Source organism: Camelus ferus, chromosome 8 (assembly GCF_009834535.1).
Source record: "Camelus ferus isolate YT-003-E chromosome 8, BCGSAC_Cfer_1.0, whole genome shotgun sequence".
Taxonomy (NCBI): domain Eukaryota; kingdom Metazoa; phylum Chordata; class Mammalia; order Artiodactyla; family Camelidae; genus Camelus; species Camelus ferus.
The window spans coordinates 54355972-54380483 of NC_045703.1; the positions used below are offsets into that span (position 1 = coordinate 54355972).

At 38.5% G+C, this 24512-nt stretch overlaps 1 protein-coding gene across 7 annotated transcripts in view; it reads left to right on the forward strand.

Annotated features, from left to right (window-relative positions):
- The window catches only part of ADGRG6 (adhesion G protein-coupled receptor G6), a 125449-nt gene that overhangs the window by 89029 nt on the left and 11908 nt on the right, over window positions 1–24512 (forward strand). For all 7 annotated transcript variants that reach the window (XM_032485041.1, XM_032485044.1, XM_032485042.1 and 4 more), the window contains 12 exons: window positions 179–290; window positions 1730–1794; window positions 2372–2582; window positions 3669–3840; window positions 5128–5268; window positions 7383–7502; window positions 9122–9167; window positions 10627–10733; window positions 14743–14870; window positions 15577–15845; window positions 17010–17106; window positions 19232–19515. In XM_032485041.1, coding sequence (XP_032340932.1) covers window positions 179–290; window positions 1730–1794; window positions 2372–2582; window positions 3669–3840; window positions 5128–5268; window positions 7383–7502; window positions 9122–9167; window positions 10627–10733; window positions 14743–14870; window positions 15577–15845; window positions 17010–17106; window positions 19232–19515 — 1752 coding nt within the window. The remainder of the gene's footprint in view (window positions 1–178; window positions 291–1729; window positions 1795–2371; window positions 2583–3668; window positions 3841–5127; window positions 5269–7382; window positions 7503–9121; window positions 9168–10626; window positions 10734–14742; window positions 14871–15576; window positions 15846–17009; window positions 17107–19231; window positions 19516–24512) is intronic.

Consider the following 24512-nt stretch of genomic DNA (forward strand, 5'->3'; position numbering starts at 1 on the left):
AATGTTTATTTTTTCTAACTTCTAAATTTTTACAAATTCTGAACATAAAAAACTAGTAGTTTTGTATTATATGAAATAAATAATCTAATTACCAACATCATTGTTTTGCTCTCATCTTGCACCTCTCATTTCAAAAAATAGATGGCTGTTTCTCACACTGGGTTTCATCTTCACACAGGTATATGTCTTGCTGATGAGGACCCCAAAGGCTATAAATGGCCAGTCATCCAGCCTTCTGTATACAACACTCCCTGTCCAGGGAAGCCGGGCTTCTTTGCTTCACGAACATGGTAATACTTCCATTGACTCTTTTTTTTTTTTAACCTTTTATTGAAATATAGTTGATTTACATTGACTCCGACCAGCAAACTCCAACTACTTTCCCAGGGTTACACGTGCTGCACCATAGTTCCTGTGTGGTGTATAGTAATTAGAAAGAAGAGTGGGAGTCTCTGTGTGTGCCAAATCATATACACCATGAGGGGGTACAGATGAGGCAGGTAGGTTACCAAGAAAAACCCTTTTTTTCTCTCCAAGCAACATGCTATTTTAGCTCTCTCCGAAAAAAGATGGTAAAATTTGGAACCCAGAGGGTGGCTCCTTCCTAGAGCAAAGCACCTTGTGTATCGGTGAGCCGAGCCGAGCCAGCTCACAGCCTTGGAACGTGCATCTGAAATTCTGAGCCTTTTTAACTCTCTGTGGAGGGGTTATTGTTGGAGGCGGAAAGAGGCAGCGAAGAGAGAAAAAGGCAGGAACCGGGTTAGGGCAGTCTGCTAGTGGAGACTGTCAGGGGGTCAATTTTCTCTGGATGGTTAACGAAACCTCAGAGACAGGTTTGACCGCAGAGGCTTCACTGAATAGCAGGTCACGTCCAGGTCTTCACCCTCCACCCCACCTTCCATTGGCGTTTTCTTACCGGGAATTTCAGAAACTCAAACTGTGCAGGTGGAAATGCTGTGCCCTGACTGCTGTGACTGACACGTGGTGGAGTGGAAGGAGGGGCTTTAGAGCCTTGCTGATTGGGTTTGGAGTGCGGCCCTACCTGTTCCTAGTGTGAGGCCTTGGAAGATTCCTTGACTTATCTATTTCCTCATCTGTATAAGGCAGGTTATAATCTGCCTTATACAGATATGTGAAATCCAAAGGGAGATTTTATCTGGAAAGTTCTTTTAGCGGAACCTGATTCACATTACCAAATAGGCTTTTTTTTTTTTAACATTTTTTATTGAGTTATAGTCATTTTACAATGTTGTTTCAAATTCCAGTGTAGAGCACAATTTTTCAGTTATACATGAACATACATATATTCATTGTCACATTTTTTTTTTTTGCTGTCAGCTACCACAAGATCTTGAATATATTTCCCTGTGCTATACAGTATCATCTTGTTTGTCTATTCTATATATGCCTGTCAGTATCTACAAATTTTGAAATCCCAGTCTGTCCCTTCCTACCCCCCCTAAATATGCTTTTAACCTTAGGAACCTGATGCAGCCCAGGTTAGGATAGGGGCTCTTGCTAACATTTTGTTTCCCTGATACATGTGTCTGATTTTTTTTCCAATAAGAATTTTTAATATGAGTTTTATTTCAATGCATTATAGTTTTATTTTCAAGTGAAACTTATCTAGACACCAGGGCAAATTCTAAAACTTATTGTTAAACTAATTTTGTCAGCTGTAATGCCATTTATGCCAAATATTTAAAATACCTTTTTTTCTGTTTCATAGTTATCAGGACCCTGCTAACACATCTGTTGCCTACTGGGGGCCTCCGGATGTCTCCAACTGCTCAAGTAAGTGAGAGATTTTTCTTCAGTTCTCAAAGGCAAAATGAGATGACCTCAGGCTTCACGGTTTTCATCTTCAGACACAGCCTCCTGCTCTGTGATACCATTGTCATGTTAAAAGCTAATCAAGTGATTGTTTCACTTACTAAAGGTAGAAAATACTCTTTTTCCTCATTCTGACTTTTCTGTTCCATTCATTCTATAATAGATTAAAAATAGTAAGAAATTTGGAGAAGATAGTATATAAGTTGAGATTTGTACCGGTATTTTATAGTTTTGTATTTTTTAATCTCTCATTTAGTGATTCTGGGGGCATTGCTCTTAGAACTATATGGGAATATTGGTCTTTCCAAGTTATTTACCTGAGTTACTTACAAGCGCAGTTTGTCTTATGAAAGAGAGAAGTTAGTTTCTTTGTATAAAGAAATACTGTTGTCCTGTGAAAATTGCGGTAAGTGGTACACACAGGAAACCTGGTTTGCTGCTTTAAAGTGAAGTGAAGTGTCATACTATGTTTTGGGTTCCTGTAAATGCTCAAAATACACCGGTAAAACTGTGTGTTTTTTCTTCTGCCATTTTTTAGGGGAAGCAAATGAAGTTGCCAATCAGATTTTAAACTTAACTGGTGATGGGCAGACCTTAAGCTCAGCCAATATTACCAGCATCGTAGAACAGGTCAAAAGGATTGTAAATAAAGAAGAAAACATTGATATCACGCTTGGCTCAACTTTAATGAATATATTTTCTAATATCTTAACCAGTCCAGACAGTGACTTGCTTGAGTCTTCTTCTGAGTAAGTTTTTTTTTTTCTTCTCTTTCTGGAGAGTAAAACTTATTGAATACATGTGTTGTTATATAATTTCTCACAGATCTGACTGCTTGGTGCCCAGTTTTCATAATTTAAATCCCTAGAGGATCCACTGACATTTCCCAAGATCATTCACAAAGTGAATTTCAAACTCTTTTTTTTTTTTTAAGAAAATAATTTACAAATTGATTAGGATTGTTTGTAGGACCAGATAATATAAATAGTCCCAGAAAGACATAATTGGTATTTCATTTTTCATCTGGAAAGTGTCAACTGGTATTAATTCAAAAGATAAACAAACTATTACATATATATAAATTTATGCCACTTCTTTTTGCTTGCAAAGGAGAGACTTAGCAAATGTTGAACCCACATCTTTTAGGCATAACTCGGTCTATGTAGGCCAGTATCCTGTGGACTGTGACACAGAATTGCCACGGCTCTGTGACTATTCTGTTTCTGAAATGAAAGTGCCAGGGACAGGTGAAATCTACCTACTTTTATGCAAATCAGTTTGTATCCAATTGTTTCATTTAACATGTTAGTATTGGGATTTTTAAGTTTTTCTTTCTATTTCCTTCCTTTCAGCGAAGTTTCTTTGTTTTTCAGTCAAGTTTCTTACATTAAAATTTTGTATTTGTTAAAATGTATTCTCTAACTTACCTTATGTACATAAGAATTACAAATTTTTTCTACAGGGTCTTACAGTTCAAAAAAATACTTTTATCATATTATTTCCTTTGATTCTCACTCAGTTATGAAGTAAGAAGGGTATTTTTCATTTGAGGAAAAAGAGGCTAAAATAGATGAAAAACAGCATTTGTTTAGGATGATTTAATTGTTGATTTTCCTTAAAGCAGATATTTTTTTCTTAAGGATGCATTTAACTCTATGGTTCTGTGTTTTAACTGATATTATTGGGGTTTGGGGTAATTCTGTGGGTATTCATGTTAAGACTGGAAGACTTAAAGACAATTTTATTTGGTTTGTATTTTGTCCTGCAGCAAATCACATGTGTGCAGGTACCTAGAATCTGTTATTTAACAGTGGTATTATTTATCATCTCTTTAGAGCTTTAAAAACAATTGATGAATTGGCCTTCAAGATAGACCTAAATAGCACATCACATGTGAATATCACGACGCGGAATTTGGCTCTTGGAGTATCATCCTTGTCCCCAGGGACCAATGAAGTTTCAAATTTTAGCATTGGTCTTCCAAGCAATAATGAATCATATTTCCAGGTAATGAGGCAGTGGTTTCTTTAATTAATTAGATAAATAAAAATCTCTGATCTCCTACTAGTTACTGCTTCAAGGAGATCTTGGTTTGAGGGGTGGCAGGCAAGTTGGGAAGTTGGCTAAGGTTAACAGTAAGCATGAGGAATGTAGACACAGAGAGGAGGTATACTTCAGCTTACCTTCTACCAGAGGTGAGAGTGGCACTAGGCATTAAGCCATGAGTGAGTGCCACCCTATTGAGAGTGGGGTGTGGGGATTAGTTCAATCGGAAGAAAGACCTTTATTAAGGACCCAAAGATGGGAAGAAACCCATCTTTACTGGTGATTCCCAAACTACATTATAATGCCCTGAAGGACTTACCAAAAATGCATGGCTGGGTCCCATCCCCAGAGATTCCGATTAGGAGGTCCTAAGTGGATCTCCATAATTTTCACCTTTAACGAAGTCCCAGATATTGCCGATACTGCTGGTCTGAGGATTGCACTTTGAGAAAATGTAGAAAGCCAGGAATGGCAGACGATGGTGAGGCTGCACATGAAAGCTGGGGCCAGATTGATGGAGAAGCTCTTTGACCTGCCCAAGTAACACTTGAGCAAATAATTTTTAAGTTCCTACTATGTGCTAGAAAGTATTAGCCATGTGGGCAAATGGAAGGATTGAAACATGCTTGACATGGGAGTACATATTAGTGGTATATTATGCTCCTTAACTGTGGAGATAAGCCAAGATAAAATATTTAAAAATCTGTATATAAGGAAGTACTTTTTTTCTGCTTTGGACCAGAGGCTCTTTTGGTTAATTTTGTTTCACACTGTAAGAGTAAAAACACGGTCAGCCTCAGTCTCATTCCAAGTCCATTGCAAGGAAACTTTCTTCGGCCTCATCTGTGGGTTCAGGAAAAATGATACTCAAGAATGTTCATAAAACTTCAGCTGCTTCCTCTCTGCAGAAATATTCATTCTCAGCAATCAAATTAATGCCAGTCTTTTTTTTTTTTGGTAGTTATTTTTTCACAACATTTTTTGAGAAAAGCTCAAAATCTTGTAAGTGTAAATCTAACTTGTGTATTTGACAATGTTAACTAATTTATAGATTTCTCAGTTTGCCATATTTGCAAAACTTGAAAGAGATCCAGGCCTTGGTCTGTACGGGATTCAGCCTCAAGAGCAGTGACTTCGGTGGAGGTGAAAGGTCCTGGCCGACTTGAAGCTTGTAGCTGTTCTGTGCAGTGAAGTTATCATTGCAGTTTAAATGTGCTTACTTGACCAATCTCTGTGTGTATGTGACAGATGGCTTTTGAGAGTGAACAAATGGACCCATTGGCTTCTGTAATTTTGCCACCAAACTTACTTGAGAACTTAAGTCAAGAAGATTCTGTATTAGTTAAAAGAGCACAATTCACTTTCTTCAATAAAACTGGACTTTTCCAGGTAAGTGTTCATTAACTTACTATTTTTCAATCCCAAGTTGAGTTTCCTTGCTCAAAAGTAAAGATACTACTTCAGATTTCTTGAAAACATTTCAAGAGGTATAGAAAAATTAATCTACTGTATTTTCAAAAATGAAAATTTCAACATAACTTTTATTTCAGATAATTATATGCTTATTAATAGGGCATGCTCATTTAAGTTTTTTAAATAAATCATATTACATTAAGACTTGAATGATAGAATTAGAGATGGAATTTGTCGAGAGGTTATTATTTATTATTTCTTTTGTTAAGTATTTTATCAGCAGCAATTTAGATATTCAGGGTTAAAGAAATTGTGTACCAAAGGAAAGTTTTTTTTTTTTTTAATTCATCAGGGAGCACTGTTTACATAGTAAGCAGCATTCTTGGCTTTAATCAGTTTTCCCATTAGTATTTCAAATGACCTCTGGCCTTTCCACATCCCTGGGTTAGGGTGTCATTGTGCTGAGTGCATACTGTCATTTTTATTGGCATCATTTCTAGATGCTAGAAAGGCCACTGCCAACAAACACTGGTGACCTCTGGTTGCCTTTGAAAGTATAACTTGTTTAGAGCAGTTTCACTTAGCTTTTTCAATAAAAGTTATCAGTTAAACTGAAGATACCTGAGTGTACCAGACACTCAGTCTGTGTAAGAGAAAACAGCAAGTTTCAAAGCCAGTAGTAACGTCTTTAATAGACCCGTGCTATATGTCTTGTTAGAGGAGTGGCAAAGGAGACCACGGGGAAGTAAAAGGAATACCATGAAATCATTTACAGTAATTAACTCAAAAAATTAAAAGTTTTATCAGCAAATGCTTTAGGAACAAGCTATATAAAATTTGGGGGTAGATTAGGGATGTAATTGCATGCAGTTACTCTGAAGGATATAATAGCTTTGAACACATAAAACTGCATTTGTTAACAATTCTGAGCTTTATAACAATGTCACAGTTAAAAATAATATGAAAAATGCAGTAAGTGTACGACAGTGTGAACGGTGCGGGGTCCACTGAGGGGAGAGGCTGAGCCCAGCGGGAGGGGTGGGGAGGGGTCTTAGCGTTGGAAGAATCTGTCGCTGTTTCCTTTTGAGGCTCATCTTTTCCATGTGATCATTTCTTTTTGTGGCATCTCCCAATCAATTCTTAGGAAACATATATTTGGTTTTTAAAGTAAATTTATAGCAGAGTGAAAATAATTTAAGGGTTCTAATGGTATTCCCCTCACACAGGGAACAAAATATGAGTGTTTCTAAGGGAAAGACTGGGTATCCCCCAGCCATAGCCACTTTATTGAGAGAGACCGCGCAAAAGTTATAAAAAGCTTTTTTCTGAATGCTGAGAACCATGTAGCATTTAAGAAACCACATAAGTTACTCCAAGACAACTTTTATAAACAGTGATAGAGAGATTTAGGAGGTTCAACAGGAAACACGAAGGGAAAGAGAAAGTAGTGATGCTCTCGCAGGAGGGATGGTCTGTTGGTCCCAATCTCTTTGCAACACAGATTCACTGATTTGACTTCCTGCAACCTTATCTCTGAAGTGGAAGCTACAGATGCCGGCAAGTGCACAGTCCGAGGTGGTGGGAGTTCTGGCAGGGCTTTAATCCAGGAAAATAGCATTTAGGTTTAAGTTAGTAAACACTTCAGACTGTTATTACAGACGTGAAAGCTGAATTTTTCTTTTTCACACCATATTTCCTTGGTACTTCTCTAAAGGAAAACCACTTCATCAATTTTTTTACAATAGGGAAATGATCTAATTGTTTCACAGCTTTTTATGAGTGGATATGATTTGTGGGTTTACATTGTTTCAGATGTTAACTGGCGGGCATCAGCCACGGCAATTAAGAAAGGAGTTTTATGAACATCGCCTCACAGCATTGGTTCATAGTGTTCCCTCAATGTATTTAATGTAATAAGGGAAATAACACAGCTCTTTCAAGAGAGCTAGAAATTTGATCTTATAAACAGGATGTTCTGTAACTGAAGATCTTAAGTATTAAAAAGTGCTGGCAGTTTGCTTACTTTGGAGTATCAAAACAAAATAAAAGTGTGTACTTCTGATGAATACACATTTTTTTTTCTTTAAAAGGATGTGGAAAATAAGAAAGGCACCTTAGTGAGTTATGTGATGGCATGCAGTATTGGGAACATCACTCTCCAGGATCTGAAGGATCCTGTTCGAATTAGAATCAAACATACAAGAACTCAGGTAAGAAAAAGCTACTAATAGCCATGGAACAGAGGCAGACTATTTCAGAGAATTGTGGGGACTTTTTTTTTTACATGATTAGAAATAACTGGTACTTTGGGGGGGGGGCAGTTTTCCCCAAGGGGGGACCAGCTAGTTGGGTGGTCTAATGTCACAGCAAATGGTGGCGGTGGGGCAGTGTTGGGTGGGAGGAGTCAGTCTTAGCTAGGACTCAGTCATCTGAAGGAGAGTAAGAGTGAAGGAAAGAGCCACTATTTTTAAGAAACGACATACATTCCTTGAAATAACTTAGACGTAGATGCATTGCACGATTGCGCCATTGGTTGCTGTTTTAAAGTCAAAGATTACTGAAGCAGAGGGGAAAAGGGAGCAACAGGAGAGAGCTGACTTATTTTTTGAGAGGTTAGCAGCGGTCTAAAATCCTGGCAAATGTTCCTTTTTTTTACTTCATCGCCTTGCTATCATCTGTTTATTTGATAAAATTGCGTGAGGGTTCTTATTGTCTTAGGTGGCCCAGCCACAGTTTTCCCCTGCTTTATGGAGGGTCCCAGGCATGACTCTACCATTAGGAAGGCAGGAAGGCGGGCGGGAAGTGAGCTGGCTGATAAGGACCAAGGTTTGGAACTGAAATCGTCTAAGAATTAGCTCTGCTTTGTCACACGGCCCTCTGAGACCTCCTTGTTCTACCCTTTGGCCTCCTTTGTTTCAGCTCCTTCATCCATAAAGCATTTTTTTTATTGTGGCAAAATATACGTAACATAAAATTTACTATTTTAACCATTTTTAAGTGTATAATTCTGCGGCATTAAGTCCTTTCATATTATTCTGCAACCATCACGACTTCCATCTCCAGGACGGCTTCATACTCCCCAACTGAACTTATGTCCCATGAAACAATGACTCCCCCTCCCCCAGCCCCTGGAAATCACCATTCTGCTCCCCGCCTCCATGAATTTGACTACTCTGGATACCTCGTATAAGTGGAGTCATATACAGTATTTGTCCTTTAGTAACTGGCTTATTTCACTTAACGTGATATTTTCAAGGTGCATCCACATTATAGCGTGTTGGAATTTCCTTCTTATTAAAGTCTGGACAGTAGTCTGTTGCATACACACACATACACATACACACACACACACACACACACACACACACACTCACACACTTTGTTTATCTATTCATTCATTGACGGACACTTTGGCCGCTTCCATCTTTTGGCTGTTGTGAATAATGCTGCTGTGAGCATGGTTGTGCAGATACCTGTTGGAGTCTCCACTTTCAGTTCTTTTGGGCATAAGGAGACTTTTGTAGATGAAGTGAAGTTTTAGCATGAAGAGCTTTGCTAAATGCTGAGAAAGGCGTCTCACGGTGAGACACAGTAACCTGCGGGTGAGTGAGTACCCTGATTCCTCTGAGGCTGTAGTTGCTTCCACCTGAGGTCTGTGAGAGCAGACCCCCCAAAACTGCCTCCCGTTCTTAGGTCGTATTGCCCTGAACGATGATGCTCTGTTTCTTTGTGAAAACTTTAGCATTTTTACTCTTTTCTCATATTCAAATCATACGATTTTTCATTTATTTTAAACACAATTCACATGTTTATTCTTACATTAATATAGGCAGTGCCTCATCCCATCTGTGCCTTCTGGGATCTGAACAAAAACGGTAAGTTTTAAAATACTGGCTGTCTTAATAACAACTGAATTTTAAACATCGTTAGACACCCGCATTTCCTTTAATTCTATCCCAAATCAGAGTGAGTCACAAGGTAAGTGTGATGGCAACTGAGCTGCAAATTTAGGTAGCTAGTTCCTGTAACTTTTTACTCATTACAGGAAGAAATAGTCAGACTTGACCTTTTTTTTAAACAAACCATCTCTGATTTCAGTTATTTATTTAAAAACAGCATGTATTTTTACTGCCACTTTTAGATGAATGTCAGTCACGTTCTTCTAGGACACTTCTGAGGAGATTATTTGATGTCACAGGGCATGCATTTTAAAATCCAGCTTCCAGACACAGATTATGGAGGAATCACGTTAGAGGACTGTAACTATAGGAATGGTTATAATGGTTACATGGTCCTTGAAAGAAATGAACTGCCCCCAAAATGACATTTGACAGTCAAGAGGGAAAGGCATAATGAAGGGGTTTGGTGTGGAGGTGTCTTCGAAGGGAATAGCAAGTGGGGAAACGTCCCACCTCTGCCCCTAATGCTCAGCTTCCTTGGGGTTCCGCAGAGGGATTGCAGTGGCCGAATCAAACCAATGCCAGTGCCGGCTGCTCCTCAGAAATGTAGTCTGAAGGTGTCCCAAACCTCTTTTTTTTTTGATACTCCTTATCTAGCTGGAAAGATTTTTGCTGTTGTTTGGTTTCCAGTTTCAGTTTTGAGAAGATCCTGGTTTACTAGCTACATAGTTAAAAATGATGTCACCTTGTAGTCTTTAAATAGTCTTTCTATATGAGTTGCTCACATTCCATAATGTAACATAAAAGTCAGATAAGCTGTGTTAAAGGCATTTGTGATCAGCTGTCACTGTGCATGACTGCTGTGTCCATTACAGCATCTTTCAAGGAGGCTGTTCTCGCGCGGCGGGAAAAGGTGTCAATCTCCAGAGATTAGTGTGTAACGTAGTGTGTAACGTATTGGAAAAGGGATATTCTTTTTATGGAAGTTAATTTTAAACTATAATAAATAAATAAATTGAACATTAATACATTTATGTATGTTAAATATATATTTATATTAAATATATTAAACAAATGTATTTTTATAAATATGTTAAAATATTTACATTAAATAAGTAAAACATATGTTGCACTGTTAAAATATGTTAAAATGTAAAAATCAAATTTTTGCAGACCCCCTGAGGCTTTTCAGTAGAACGTAGTTGAAAACCACTGCCTAGGTAATCTCTAACTACCCATCTGGCACTAACACTCCGTGACTCCGGGAATTGAAATTATTCTAAGTAATGGCAGCTTTCAAAGTAGTATCCATGTTACAGATAAACTGCAAGGCAGAAGCTATTGAGGCATATTTCCCCAAAGAAGAGATCATCCATTATAGAGAAGGAACTGACCTGCTCTTGTTATCACACTGTTTATTGACTTCTTTCTACAGAAGGTTCTGGATTTTGGAACACGTCAGGATGTGTCGCACACAGAGATTCGGACGCAAGCGAGACGGTCTGCCTGTGTAACCACCTCACACACTTTGGAGTTCTGATGGTAAGGGAGGAACTTCTAAACTCATTTTGAAATGATGTGATTTTGGAAGGTCTATTTCTTCGAGTCTGCCCTTTTAGGGTATGTGTTTGTAAAATTTTTTTCTTGATAATTTTCATCTGTACCCTGAATCTTGAGTTTTAATGAAGAACCTAATTAGCAGAGATCATATATTAAAAATATGCAAAATAAGTATAGAAAAGAACCGTACTTTTTTTTTCCTGTGACATTAACAGTAATGATAAATAATCCCAGATACAAGAAAATCACCATAAGACCCTTGAATTAAGAGAGAAGCAGAGAGTTAGGGAGACAGAGAGAGGAAGGGAGGGACAGAAAAGTTAGAGGAAGAAAATGTTGGGTTTTACTAGCATGGAAGGAAGCTGTGACAAGTTTCATCAGTAATCGTCTTTGTGATCATATGCTGTCACCCAGTGTGCTTGAATGTGACTTTGTACTGGGTGCTGTGCTAGGTGATCTCGTTGTGACCCAGAATGACTGCTGTTCCCCTCCGGAGCTCACAGCCTGTGAGGACAGTGTGTGGCGTCTTCAGGCTGGGGGAGAGATGTTTCTCTCACTGCTGGGCCTTCATTATCCTTCTTCCCTTCCTTACTTCCTGCCTTCTTTTCCTTGGCCCTGGTTGTGTCTCGTTAAGTTTTTTTAATCAAAAATTAGATTGCATCAATAGGTTTTTTCTGCCCACCAAATTTTCAAGAGCCTCCCAACAACCAGCAACCTGTGTGAATTCACCCAGCGACTTGCACCTTTACCTTATGTCTGCTTGTGTTTTTGCAGACACGTTTCTGGTGCAAAGGACACCCTCTAGATCATAACAGATCTGTTTTGGTGTAGTTTCCATAAAGGGATCAAACCACATTTGCTTTTTAATTGGAGATGGGAGTCATGTGGGCTGGGGCAATAAAGCTTTTCAAATTTGCATCACAGACATCAGGTCATGTTTATCCCATCCCTTAAATCTTACAGCTGCTTCCTGTGGGCCTGGGCGGAAGCAGAGAGGAGCTGTGGGATGTAGTAATTGGCTCATGAATCTACCTGGCCTATGTAAATGGCCGGTGTCACATGGCAACCCTGCAAGTTGTAATTGTCCTGACAATCCCGTGCATAAATGCCTTGGGGGATACGACCAAGTCATTTAAAGAAATGACAATCATAGAAAATAACTTTTTAACTTTGCTCAAATATTAATATATTCATTTACTGCCAGACCATGAAAATGAACAATTAAAAGATAACATGTTTTCCTTGAATAATTTTTAAAAAAGAACCTGTTTTCTTCCATATTCTCTTTTTTTTTTGGAAAGTGACAGCATCCTTCTTTCATAAAATGTTTACTTTGCATGGTTACTCATTTAAGTATGTAAGCTTTAGCTTAATTCATTGAATTATTTCAGCTGTTTGTGTGTTTGAGCATGATTGTGTATGCTGTAAGTCTAATCTTAAGATAATAGAACACAGTAACACAGTGTTCAGAGATGATTTATATGTAACCAAAGTTTGGCTTCTCATTACTTTGAATAGTGAATTTCTTCAAATATTGTTTAAATTTTATTGTTAATTTGTAATTTTATAGTATTTTTTTCTATTGTCGTTTGAATAAATAATTAGTTTTACATGTATATGGATGTATGCACTTTTTAGTGCTATCTTTCCATTTTCCACTGTGGCTGCTTTTATAGGATTATAAACTTCTGGAAGAGAAACTCCAGAGTTTATCTTTTCTGGCGATGTGCCCAGATCCTTTCAGCTTTTCCGGACCGCAAAGACGTTGTTAAGAATCTTTCTTGATGTACAAACTCTTTATTCACTTGAATAAGCGATTCCCAGTGTCTACCTTGTCCCTTGCCACACTCACCATATGAGAAATTAAACAATGTACCCTAGATTCATAGTTATACCTTCTAATCCTCAGATGAAGAATTTCATGTCCTTTACTACATTTCTTTGTAGTAAAACTGATTTTCGTATTTTTAACATTGGTACATTCCCATGTTGGCTGGTTTAGAGGAACAAATATTTTCATATTCTTCATTTGCTAAAAGTATTAAACAGCATGAGAATTGTGTATAAATGTGTAACTGTAAAAAGTTTTATTTTATTTTATTTACATTTTAAATTGTGGCTTTAATTGTGATTTGCAAGTCTGCTGCCTCATCTAGATGGGAGATATAGGTTTTTCAAGAGGCGATGACAAGTCCTTTGAAGGTTCTCAAGATATTTGTCTGGTCTCATCAAATCCTGGAGTAACCAAAATGCTGGTTGCAGTAACCTACCTGTGAATCAAGTGACACTGACTCAAACCCCATCCCATGTGCCGTGGGAGTCCCATGTCCTCCTGATGTTTTGAGTGATTCCTAGGAGAGGAGGACAGGAAAGGGCCCCTCTGACCCTGAATCCCCGCATCTGCTGCATTTGATCACATTGTGCATTTCTTGATGTCACAGAGGTGTTGTTAACTGTTCCTTACTGCATCAGCCAAACCCGGAATTGAGTCCCATTTCATAACTTCACACACATGTTTGCTCATACAGTCACCAGTTACTGGAGGCATTTTTGTAAATAGCAAATTTTACTGACATTTTGGTGAAAATTAAAAAAAATTAACATTATAGAATGAAAAACTTATAAAACAATTGTTTTCATAATTTAAGTTGTAAAAGTTTAAACCAGATATTCCTTTTGGAATATGTTCCTTCTCCAAGAAGGCTCCATTTTCAAACATCTGCATATGGTGATGCCTGTCTTCTCCAAGTAGGACTGAGTGGTTGGTCTTAACTCAAGATTTATGAGTTCCCATTTAAGGAAGAAAAGAAAGATTTTCCTACCAAGCCTGGACTTTGCAAGCTGCCTCCCTCTGCACAGTGAAATTAAAACTAAGGCTTCATAATCACATGCTAGAATCTTTCCACTAACAACCACCATTGACATTTTTAAGCGGTGCCTTTTCAGGATCATAGGTACCAAAAAACTATGACCCTCAAACTCTTAGTGACTTCTCATTTATGAAAAAAAAAAAAAAAAAGAAAAGGAAGACCACCCCATCCAGTACATACCAAGATTTGAAATGGCCACAGTAAGAGCCTCCGCATTCCTCTCAGAGCCTCTGGGTGTCTGCCGGCTGAGCCCCGCCCTTCCAGGCAAAGAGCTCAGAGTCCACCTGAGGGCTTGGCCATGTGGAACACAGTCACCTCCATTTGTACGTGTGTCCCCAGCCCTGCAAATGCTAGGAAAAGGTCTGGTCGTCTATTATGACAGGCAATGACCTCCTCTCCAATTTCTGTTGGGGGTTGACGTGGTTATGCTCTTCAAGTCAAACTGGTGTGCAAAGAGCTTGGGTAAAAAAAAACATGTGGATCATGGAGTGATCCACAAAAGTACCATAAATGGAAATTTCAGTACAGTCATACCTCGGAGATATTTTTGTGGGTTCAGTTCCAGACCACTACAGTAAAGTGATAAAGTGAGTCACATGAAGTTTTTGCTTTCCCAGTGCATATGGAAGTTATGTTTACACTGTACTGTGGTCTATTAAGTGTGCGATGGCATTATGCCTTTAAAAGAACAATGTAGATGCCTTCATTAAAAATATTTTATTGCTGAAAAATGCTTACCATCCTGAGTTTCAGTGAGTCATAGCAGTAACACCAAAGGTCACTGATCACAGATCACCGTAACAAATATAATAATAATGAAAAAGCTTGAAATACTGCGAGAATTACCAAAATGTGACTCAGAGACCCAAAGAGAGCAAATGCTGTTGGAACAACGGCTTGACTCACAGTTGCCATAGACTTTCAATTTGTAAAAAACGCAGTATCTGCAAAGTGCAGATAAAGTGAAGCACAATAAAACGAGGTCTGCCCGTATTGACTTATGTTGTTGTTGCCCCTAAGATGGAGCTGGAATTCCAAGTACCATCAATGAACTTTCTCATAAAACAAACACTATTCTTATGACTCGAGAGGTCTTTCAGCTGTCCCCATGTTTTTGGTAGGACCTCCAAGGAACTGCCTCACAGTTGGATGCAAGAAACACCAAAGTTCTCACCTTCATCACCTATATTGGTTGTGGAATATCTGCTATTTTTTCAGCAACTACTCTCCTGACATACGTTGCTTTTGAGTAAGTATTTTTTCTATCTGCCAAATCTAGTGCTAACTATCCCAAAATGTGAAAAAGAGAATTGTCTCAGCTTTTAAAAATATTTATCTACTTTGTGAATCATGTAGGGTGGTTCAAAGTTTCATTTTTAATATTCCTCATAAGATATATCATGCAACATGAATTTCCCAGCTGTAGAATCCTAATTTATAGTTACTGTATTTCCACTGAGAGAATGTTTTTAACCTGTGAGATTATTAGCATTTAAGTAAATAAAAATTGTATGAAATGTTTTTTACATGGTAAAAGATGAAAACATTTGCTTCACAATGTGAAATTGGTCCTGAAGCAGGAAATTTAAAAAAAAAAAAAGAATCCTTATCTTATTAAAAATCAAGAAACTAACAAATTTTAGGGAAAATTTTTTTAACAAAAATATCATGTTTTATAAATAAGTCTAGAATTTTTTCCTGGATTAAAAAAAATTCTGTTGAAACCAGATGGAAATTTCGGAAACAGTTTTGAAATAAAATGAGTATTTTTAAAAAATCTTTACAATTTGCCAAATACTCATATGTCTTTAGCCCTCTTTCTGGTGGCAACCGAGTCATAACGGTGGTACTACCTAGCTTTTTGCAGAGCCATGTAACATATGAATTCACTGCCTGTGCTTAAAGGATGTATCTACAACTTTAGTCTCATATTGTTCTCTTTTTTCCTTCTTTAGAAAATTGCGGAGAGATTATCCCTCCAAAATCCTGATGAACCTGAGTACAGCCCTGCTGTTCCTGAACCTCCTTTTCCTCCTGGACGGCTGGGTCACCTCGTTCCACGTGGCTGGACTTTGCACTGCCATTGCAGCCCTGCTGCATTTCTTCCTTCTGGCTACCTTCACCTGGATGGGGCTGGAAGCGATCCACATGTACATCGCTCTGGTTAAAGTATTTAACACTTACATTCGCCGATACATACTGAAATTTTGCATCATTGGCTGGGGTAAGCCTCCTAATATTTTTTTCCCCGTCATGGAAATCACTAGGTTCTCATAGGAAAATCCTATTTTGAAAGAATAAGCATTACTAAGTGAAACTTCAAATTGGTGAGTGATGTGGGTTTGATACGCATAGCCTAAAGAAGGGGCTTCCTCAGAACAGTGTTTTTAAAAACTGTTCAGCAGTCCTCACTCAAGTCAAGAGTAAAGGGGAAAAAACCCTAGCTCTTGAGTCACCACAAACTTATTTCCTGTGTGCAGAGCCAGCCCACCCAAGCCCAAAGAAGCAGCTGGCAGACAGTGGTGCATTTCCATCTATTTCAAAACATAAGGGCCAGCTCAGACTCCTCAGCATACTCCTAAGACACATGCCCATGTCTTGGAAATCTGAGTGAGAAGGTTATTTTCGTGTGGGCAACCAAACAATGAGCAGAATTCTTGCTTTGAGCTTCTTAACGTGATTCCTCAGCCAGATACGCGTGGCCGTGTTAGCCTGTTCGCAGTCTTCTCGTTAGGCTCCTTCTGTATGTGGGTTTCATTTCGGGCCAGGCACTGTAGAGCTTTCTCACAAATCTCTTGTTTAGATGGCAGTATAGAAACGAGACGTTTCCAAGGGGCTCAGCACCATTGCAGGAGGCTCTGAAAGCACCTTCAGGGAATTCGAGTGGTGTTAGCGTTTCCCCGCTGAAATATACATGGAAATACTGTATCGATTCTCTTGAGAGAAACGAGAAGATTGTAAAGATTTTCTGCCCCCATTGTGTTCCCCCCATGTTTTTCTATAGAGTTTTCTTTATATAGAAATAGGCAAAATAAAGCTGTTACTGGCTGAACTCTGGCAGGCTAGCAGGTGTCATTAGTGAAACTACACTGTCTGGTGCTGCATTCAGTATAGATCAGGTTCTGGTACTCTGGGGGTTACCAGTAGGCAAACAGAATATTTAAATGTCTCATTTAAGAGTAGGTTTCGATTGTTGCCAATTACAGTTGGATGTTTCCCACCAAAAAGGGGATTTTATTGTTGTTTTTAACCAAGTTGCCAGTTCTAAGAAATTCAATTCTACGATGGATATTTTCTTTCGTTTTTTTCCCCCTTGCCATCATCAGTCTTTTAAAGCGGTTCCAGACGCTTCAGAAAAGTTATTTTTGTCATGGTCTTGTCATAACAGGTCTGCCTGCCTTAGTCGTGTCCATTGTTCTAGCGATCAAAAACCAAAACGAAGTCTATGGAAAAGAAAGTTATGGAAAAGAGCAAGGTGATGAATTGTAAGTAATAAAAACTTGGTGGGGGATTTATTTGTGATGAGTATATATCCTTTGTTCCCTGAAGTTGAGGCTAAGTTTCCATGCCGTAGTGAGCTTATTTTGGAAGGTTGAAGTGTATTCGCCTGCTTGTGCCAGGGTCTCTGCTCCACCACGGATGAATTCAGTTGAAGGCCGTGAAATGTTTGAGCCGCTTCTCCCCATTAACGTCATGCTCTCTCGTCTCGGGAAATGCAGAAGTGTGAGGTGCTGTCCTCTAGGAGACCTGTTCTATTGGAGGACATCCCATCATACTCCCCACTCCTTAAACCACACACGTCTTCCAGAGAGTTAAACAGCAGTATCAGACATGTGTGATTCAGTGCCAGTGTGAGTGTTGTGTGGAAATGGAGAGAGTGGAGAAATCAGTTCATTCCTGAATAATTTGGAAAATTCCCTTCAGACTGTGAGGTCATTGAGGCTAAGATTTCTAAATGGTTTCAGCATTGGCAGTTAGCTGTCTTGCATTTTATCTAGCACATAGTGGCTACTCAGTAAATATTTGTTGATTGAATGAAATGCTGGATGAATAAAGAGCTGACTCCTGACGGGGATGCCACGCTTCTGTGCACGTTTTGTGGACAGAGAGCACTGTTATATCCAGTCAGTATCCAATCCTAGTCCATCCCCTCGTGGCCTTCCCTTTTATGTTTTCAAGGCAGCACTCAGGAGACCCCACAAGGATGAGTAGAAAATAAAGGATCCAGGTTAGGAATTTCAGATTCTAGGGAGACTTCCATATGGAAAGAAAGATTAGCTCCAGGGGCAAGCAGTATCATTTTGGGGACCTTTATAATAAGATATATTGAACATAGAAGTCAATACTTAAGTTCTAAATAAAGGAATTTAAAAAGTATGTCAGTCAACTCTTACAGGACTTTAAAGTACTATTTAGTAAATTGTTGTGTCATCAACAATTTTCATTAATTGAGCATTTACTATATGCCAGGAATCATGTTAAGTTATAGGATTCCAAGATGTTCAAGATAGCTCTTGCCTTTGTGGAAGTTATGTTCCACTGTGGAAGACAACCTAAAATGATGATCATTTACATTAGAATTTTAAGATTAAGTAATTCATCTGGGTGTTTTTTGGTTTGTTTTTTTTTTTGTAGCTAAAAACTTCCTTAGTATTAATTAGACACTGAGGCATCTGCTGATTGCAATATTTTAATTTTACTCTTAAGTACCCTTTAAAATTACTTTCATCTATTTTCTGATCTATGTCATTTGAATATCAAGTGTACCCTTCCTTATCTCGTAAGGATGTTATGATTGATGTAAGCTTTTTAATTGTGCACGAGAAGTGTCAGGATAAGGATATCACAATTCTCCAATAAGGTCTTGCCTCAACTAGATGAATTATATTAATAGGAATTATTTTCTCTGCAGTAACAGAATCTGCAATTATGTGTGTCTTAAATAAGTAGGAATTTAGTCTTCTCATATGACAAGAAACTTGGAAGAAGGCAAAAACTGACATTAATTTTATGACCAAAAATGTGACGGCCCACAATTCCACAGCTCTTTCCTGGCCTTTGTTTCCTGGGTAGAAGGTGCTGAGCACAGCTGCAGACCCCGCTTCCATGTCTGAAGCAGAAAGACGGAGTAATGGCTTTGCCAGTTCAGCCCATCAAGAATAGCGCTCTCAAAAATCTCTTAGTGGACTCTGCTTCTGTATAATTTTGTAGAACAGTGTCCACATGGCCAGCCCTGAAATACAAAGGAGGTTGAGAAATCTCCCATTCTCTGGAGTGCAGGCATGTAAGAGAAAGGGGGTGAGACCTGGCTTTGGGTGAGCCAACCAAGCGTGTCTTCATGCCAAGTCAGAGTTCAAGAAGCCACCTTGTTTTCTTGATTGTTGACTTAAGTAACTATTTATTAAGATGATAACTATCCAAAACAAAGGAAAATAAAAACTATGTAAACACTGAGGAAGAAGCCGGGGCCCAAGAAAATGAAGTGAGTTTTTAAAGGCATTTGAGAAAAGCCCTGCTGTGAAATCTGCAGGAGCGCAAAGTCAGCCAGGAGAAGTCCTAGATAAGGGGGACATGGTGCAGCTTTTTCTTTCTCGTCTCTTCTTCTTTAAGCTGTTGGATTCAGGATCCAGTCGTGTTTTATGTGACCTGTGCCGGGTATTTTGGAGTCATGTTTTTCCTGAACGTCGCCATGTTCATCGTGGTGATGGTGCAGATCTGCGGGAGGAACGGCAAGAGGAGCAGCCGGACTCTGCGCGAGGAGGTTTTAAGGAACCTGCGCAGCGTGGTCAGCCTGACGTTCCTACTGGGCATGACATGGGGTTTTGCTTTCTTTGCCTGGGGACCTTTGAATGTCCCTTTCATGTACCTCTTCTCCATCTTCAATTCGTTACAAGGTAAGATAAATGGTACCTGCACCATTTTCCCTTTATAATTTTACCATATTTGCAAACAGCTCCACTGTCGGACAGACGCTGTGCTAAGTTTCTGCATCACTATTCCAAGCGCTGAGCGCAGTTCCAGGCGCATAGTGGGTACTCGTGAAAAAGATCTTGAATGGAGGAAGGGGTGGAACATCAGTTTGCTTACTTGTTTTCAGTGATATATACCAAGCACCTAGAACCATGCCTGGAAGATAGTAGGTGCTCAATAAAGATATATTGTTGCGTGAGTCAGTATGGGCAGGGAGGAGCCTGGTGGGAATTGTAAACGGAGACACAGGTAACTTTTACTGTCTTCACAGTTTTGCTGAGTGTTGGTCCTCTTTATGGAACCATGTGGGTGTATCATTCTCAGCCAGGAGAATCTTTAGACTCTGTGCAGGGACAGAGAAATTCACTTTGATTCCTTGGCTCCTTGGATTTCAAAATAAATACCAACCATCTAGTTCCGAAGTGCGTATTTTCTCACGAGATATGGCATTAGTTCAACAGTCTGACAAATGGCTTGCTCCGTTCAAAAATACAAGGCTTCCTTCAAGGAGCTCACTGTCATGCTTCTGACTCCGTAACACATGCCTGGTGTACTCTAGGGTGGATTGAACTTTTAGCTGAAGTGATTATAAAGTATTCTCTTGAAAATTCAGTAACATTCTATAAGGTATTGGAGATACATGTATACCTTGTGTTGTTGATAAAACTCCCTAATGTTCAGAGCACCACAAGGCCTGCACTCCAACAGGAATGCGATAAAGAACTTTGGGACCTTTTAGAGCAGGGCAGCACCATGGGCTTACCTGAAGCTGCTGGTCATGCACTTGAAGGTGCGTGGGGAAGGAGGAGCTGACTAAAGCTGAACAAATCTGAGCTGGGAGGGGAGGTGTGGAAATCAGGTTCGTGCTTCTCACCAGATGAGGTGCTTAGGCAGGTGCTCCCAACAGATGTGTTCTAAGAACAGCCTGTGTTTACTTGCGGGAGAGTGTTTACTGCTTTGCATCTTACGTATCTGCTCTGCTTATCCTGCTGGGTTTCCCGCCAGCTCATGAGCAACTGCAGAAAAATCTGTCACTTAGTAGGTGCTCAGCAATTATTTGTTCAATGAATAACATGACTGCTGGATGAAGAAAGGGAGGGGCTTTGGGGATGGCCTAAATTCAGTCTGAGACTCCTCTGGCATAAATATGCTTTAATTAGTTGAGTAAATTTTATTTCGATTCATTCTCCCATAGCAGAGGAAATATGTGGGCTCATTATGTTTAGTAAATAAAATAATAATAAGCCCCAAGAGCACCTCCAGAAGTTGGAAACTGACTAGGTAGCATATGAATACGTCTTCACTAGGATCCAGCTTTGTGGAATGAGTTTTCCTCTATTCAGTCTTTTCTATAATACACAACATAAAAGTGCCCAGACAAATATTGACAAAGATGTCCATTAACATTAGAAAATTCCATGGTTTTATGTTTCAGGATTGTACATGAAAGGCACATTAATCTGCCAGCCCAACCTTGTTTTTGCTTTTAGAATTTCCTGGCAGTTTCAGTAACCTTCAGCAGTTACAGTTGTCTGTTCAGCTCTGTTTCCATTAATGAGAATCGGGATGTTTTATTTTTCCCAGCATAGGTCTCCTCTCAGGAGGGAAAAATGTTGTAAACCATCATCAAGTCAGTGTTCTTCATAAATCATTGACTCTTAAGGTTGATTTTAAATGGTATAAATTCAGAACAGATTTCTGCACATCCAGTGATATTAAAAACACCTCCTGAAAAGGAAATTTAAATGCAAAGACAGTTGATACAGAGCACATGAGTCTACCAACAGTTCCTCACTGGTCAGGCTTGTACAGAAACTTCTCAGGACACTATGGAACGTCATTTAATGGTTTTTATTTGCGTCATTTTTGGAACTTTCCATGAGAGGCTGGGTTGTTGTTAAAAATATATTCTTTATTAAAAGAAGCATGTGGAATTTAGACAGTTTAAATTTAGAGACAATTCAGTGAATGTCTAATGAACTCAGGTTGAACTTAGGCAAACTACAGTGTGTTGACTTCTTTTCTTTCTGATATTCTTTATTCCAGCAAAAAAAAAAAAAAAAAAAGTGACGTGATCTCTTTGCCTCACGGAGCTTACATTCTAGTAGGAATTATTTTAAATAATAAATAATAAAATATATTAATCAAATACATCACTATAGGAAGCATATACATGGTGGTGTTGAGAGCACATGACAGAAGAGATGATGTCGAAGCTGAAATCTGAAGGATCAACAGGAATTAACTAGGTGAAAGGTGGGAGGAGTGGGGGAAATTATTGCAGATCGAGGGCACTTAATGTGCAAAAAGTGTGCTGTAGTTGGTGATTAAAGCATATACTCAAGGAATGAAAAGAAAGATCATATAACCTGAGAACCAATAAAGAAAAGGAGAGTGACGGAGCAGTGGGTGTGATACAGAAAGGAGGCAGCGGCTAGACCAGAAGGCCCTGCATCTTGATCTTTGTAAGAGCATTTGGAAGTCTTCAAAAGCCAATGGAATGATACGATCGGATGTGATCAGAGGCTGGACATAATGCAGAGAGTGGATTAGAATAGCTCAGCAGTGTCTGTGGATAAGAGGCTATTGCACAGGTCCGGGTAAAGCAGGATGGTACAGTGCATTAGACTGGTAGGGATGGGAGAGCTATGGATACATGAGCAGTCGAGAGAAGTTTAGGAAGTATGCTACTACAGAATGCTCATTGTTGGTTTGGTCATTAAACTCCTATTTTTCTACGGTGATTATGGTAAGAGGTCTTCGTGCTAATGCCATATTATAGTTAATTGAAGCCTGTTATTATGAAACTTCGCAATGGCCAGAGATTTAGAATGTAATGCAATATTCTGAAACCTAAAACTATGCCAAAATGAATTTTAATCTCAGGTTTAGCTTGTTCGTTGAGCATCTAAAAAGCAGCAGGGTCACAGTCACTCTGTAGTGTTAGAGAGGTGGGACCCATGAGGACAGCGTGTGTTTGAGCTAGGTCTGCAGTGATGTCAGGGCATGTGGCAGAGGAGTGGCTTTTGCTAGTAGATTTCTTTTCACTGTTGTGTATGATTTCAAAAATTCAGTTTGAATATGTTAAAAATCTATTTTCTTTCTCTGGATTCTTAGAAATATGTATGTCTGTGTGTGTGTGTACAAACCCACATATAAATGTATAATTATGTCAGTACTCACATACATTTGTATAGCTTATACATTAAAATTTTATACATGTATTTTTGTTTTAGGTGTTTTGGTTTATTTTCAATAAGTATTTTTATTTTTATATGTATTTTTATTTTTATGTGCACTTATAACTGTATAATTTAATTGTCAAAAGTCATGTTAAATGGATATCATAAAATTACTATAATTTGTGTGGCTCTAACTAAAATTTACCAATTTGAATAAGCAAATGCAGTCACTTGGATCCAGGCTGAAACCAAGTTTCCTGTTTTCCACAGTATATTGTTTTGTTCTTTTTTTCTTACCTACTTCATTTTATTAAGTTATATATTAATCATTTCATTGAATTTTTTATTCTAAAATGAAAAGATAAATATACCTTCTCTTAAAACGGTGCAATTATGTTTCTAACTCCGTTTGCTATCTTTGCTGCTTTCCTAGGATGAACCTGGCAAATCATTGTATTAGAAATTTTAATTCTTCTAAAGAATACAACTTGAGAAAATTATATGGTATACAAATTGCTATTCAAAAAAGAACAGATGTTTGGTAAAAATACACCATAACTTACATGCCTGAGAACATTCGCTTCTACTTCGAGAAATATAATGTAATTTATCATAAAGAAGTACAAAGCAATTCTCTGGTTGTTGAGAAGAACTTGGCCAGAGTCAGGTCCTCTTGGGCATCTGTGTCCCTCAGTGATATTGATATACGTGGAGGGTTGATTTGTTGCTCTGAGATGCAGCACATGCATGCCATACAAGTGCTGAACAGTATCTCAGATTGTGTATTTTTTCATTAACTGTACCAAAGTGTTTCACACTATCAATTAGATTAGCCTTCTCCAGTACATAAGGAAGTCTAACTCTCTGTACAAGTTCACCAAGATCTAAAGTCTAACCCGTACCAAGAGCTTAATCCTTAACTTTCCTTTTCTGTCGGTGCATATGCAACAATATTGGTTAATAGTCTCAGGCATGATCAGCCCATCTTCTGTACGTATGTATGACAGCATAATGCGATGCAGCATGTGATTCTGCAAGTAGAAGTTGCCCTGGTGAACACAGAAGGGTTTTATGAGTCTACTCAGAGATCATGATTGCCATTAATTAGTGTGGTGACATCAAGATACCCAGAGCAACAGAAACAACTTATATTTGCATAGTGCATTATGGTTTACAAAGCGCTTTCACGTAACATCTGTGATCTGATGTCACAGACTTCTTGCAGCGAGTCTGAAAAGTAGGTACCCAAGAAACAGGGTATTCTCTCCATTTCATCGAGAAGAAACAGGCTTAGAAGAGTTAATGACTTTCCAAGATCAGTCTGAATTCGACAATGTAATATTTATAATATAGTATATATGGATAGAAAAGCGCATTATTAGGTGACAAATCCTCAGCAAAAACATAAAGCAAATTACTGCCCTTTCAGTTTTTTATTTCTAGAATTTTATTTCTAGTTTCTAGAGAGTGGATATCTACGTCCATTTAAAAGAAAACCTGTTAGTAAATGTACATTTAATGAATAACTGGGAATTTACCCTCTTACTCAGCAAAAATCATTTACAGAAATTATTATTATTACTATTATTAATCCTATTGGTAAACTAAGAAAATTAAATCGATTTATGAGTTAGGAGCCTCCTGACAGTGAAGCTGGGCCATAGTCACATGGATAACACACACGGTGAATCGGCGCCAAGGTAAAGAGAGGAACCACCTCTAAACCCATAACATCTGAA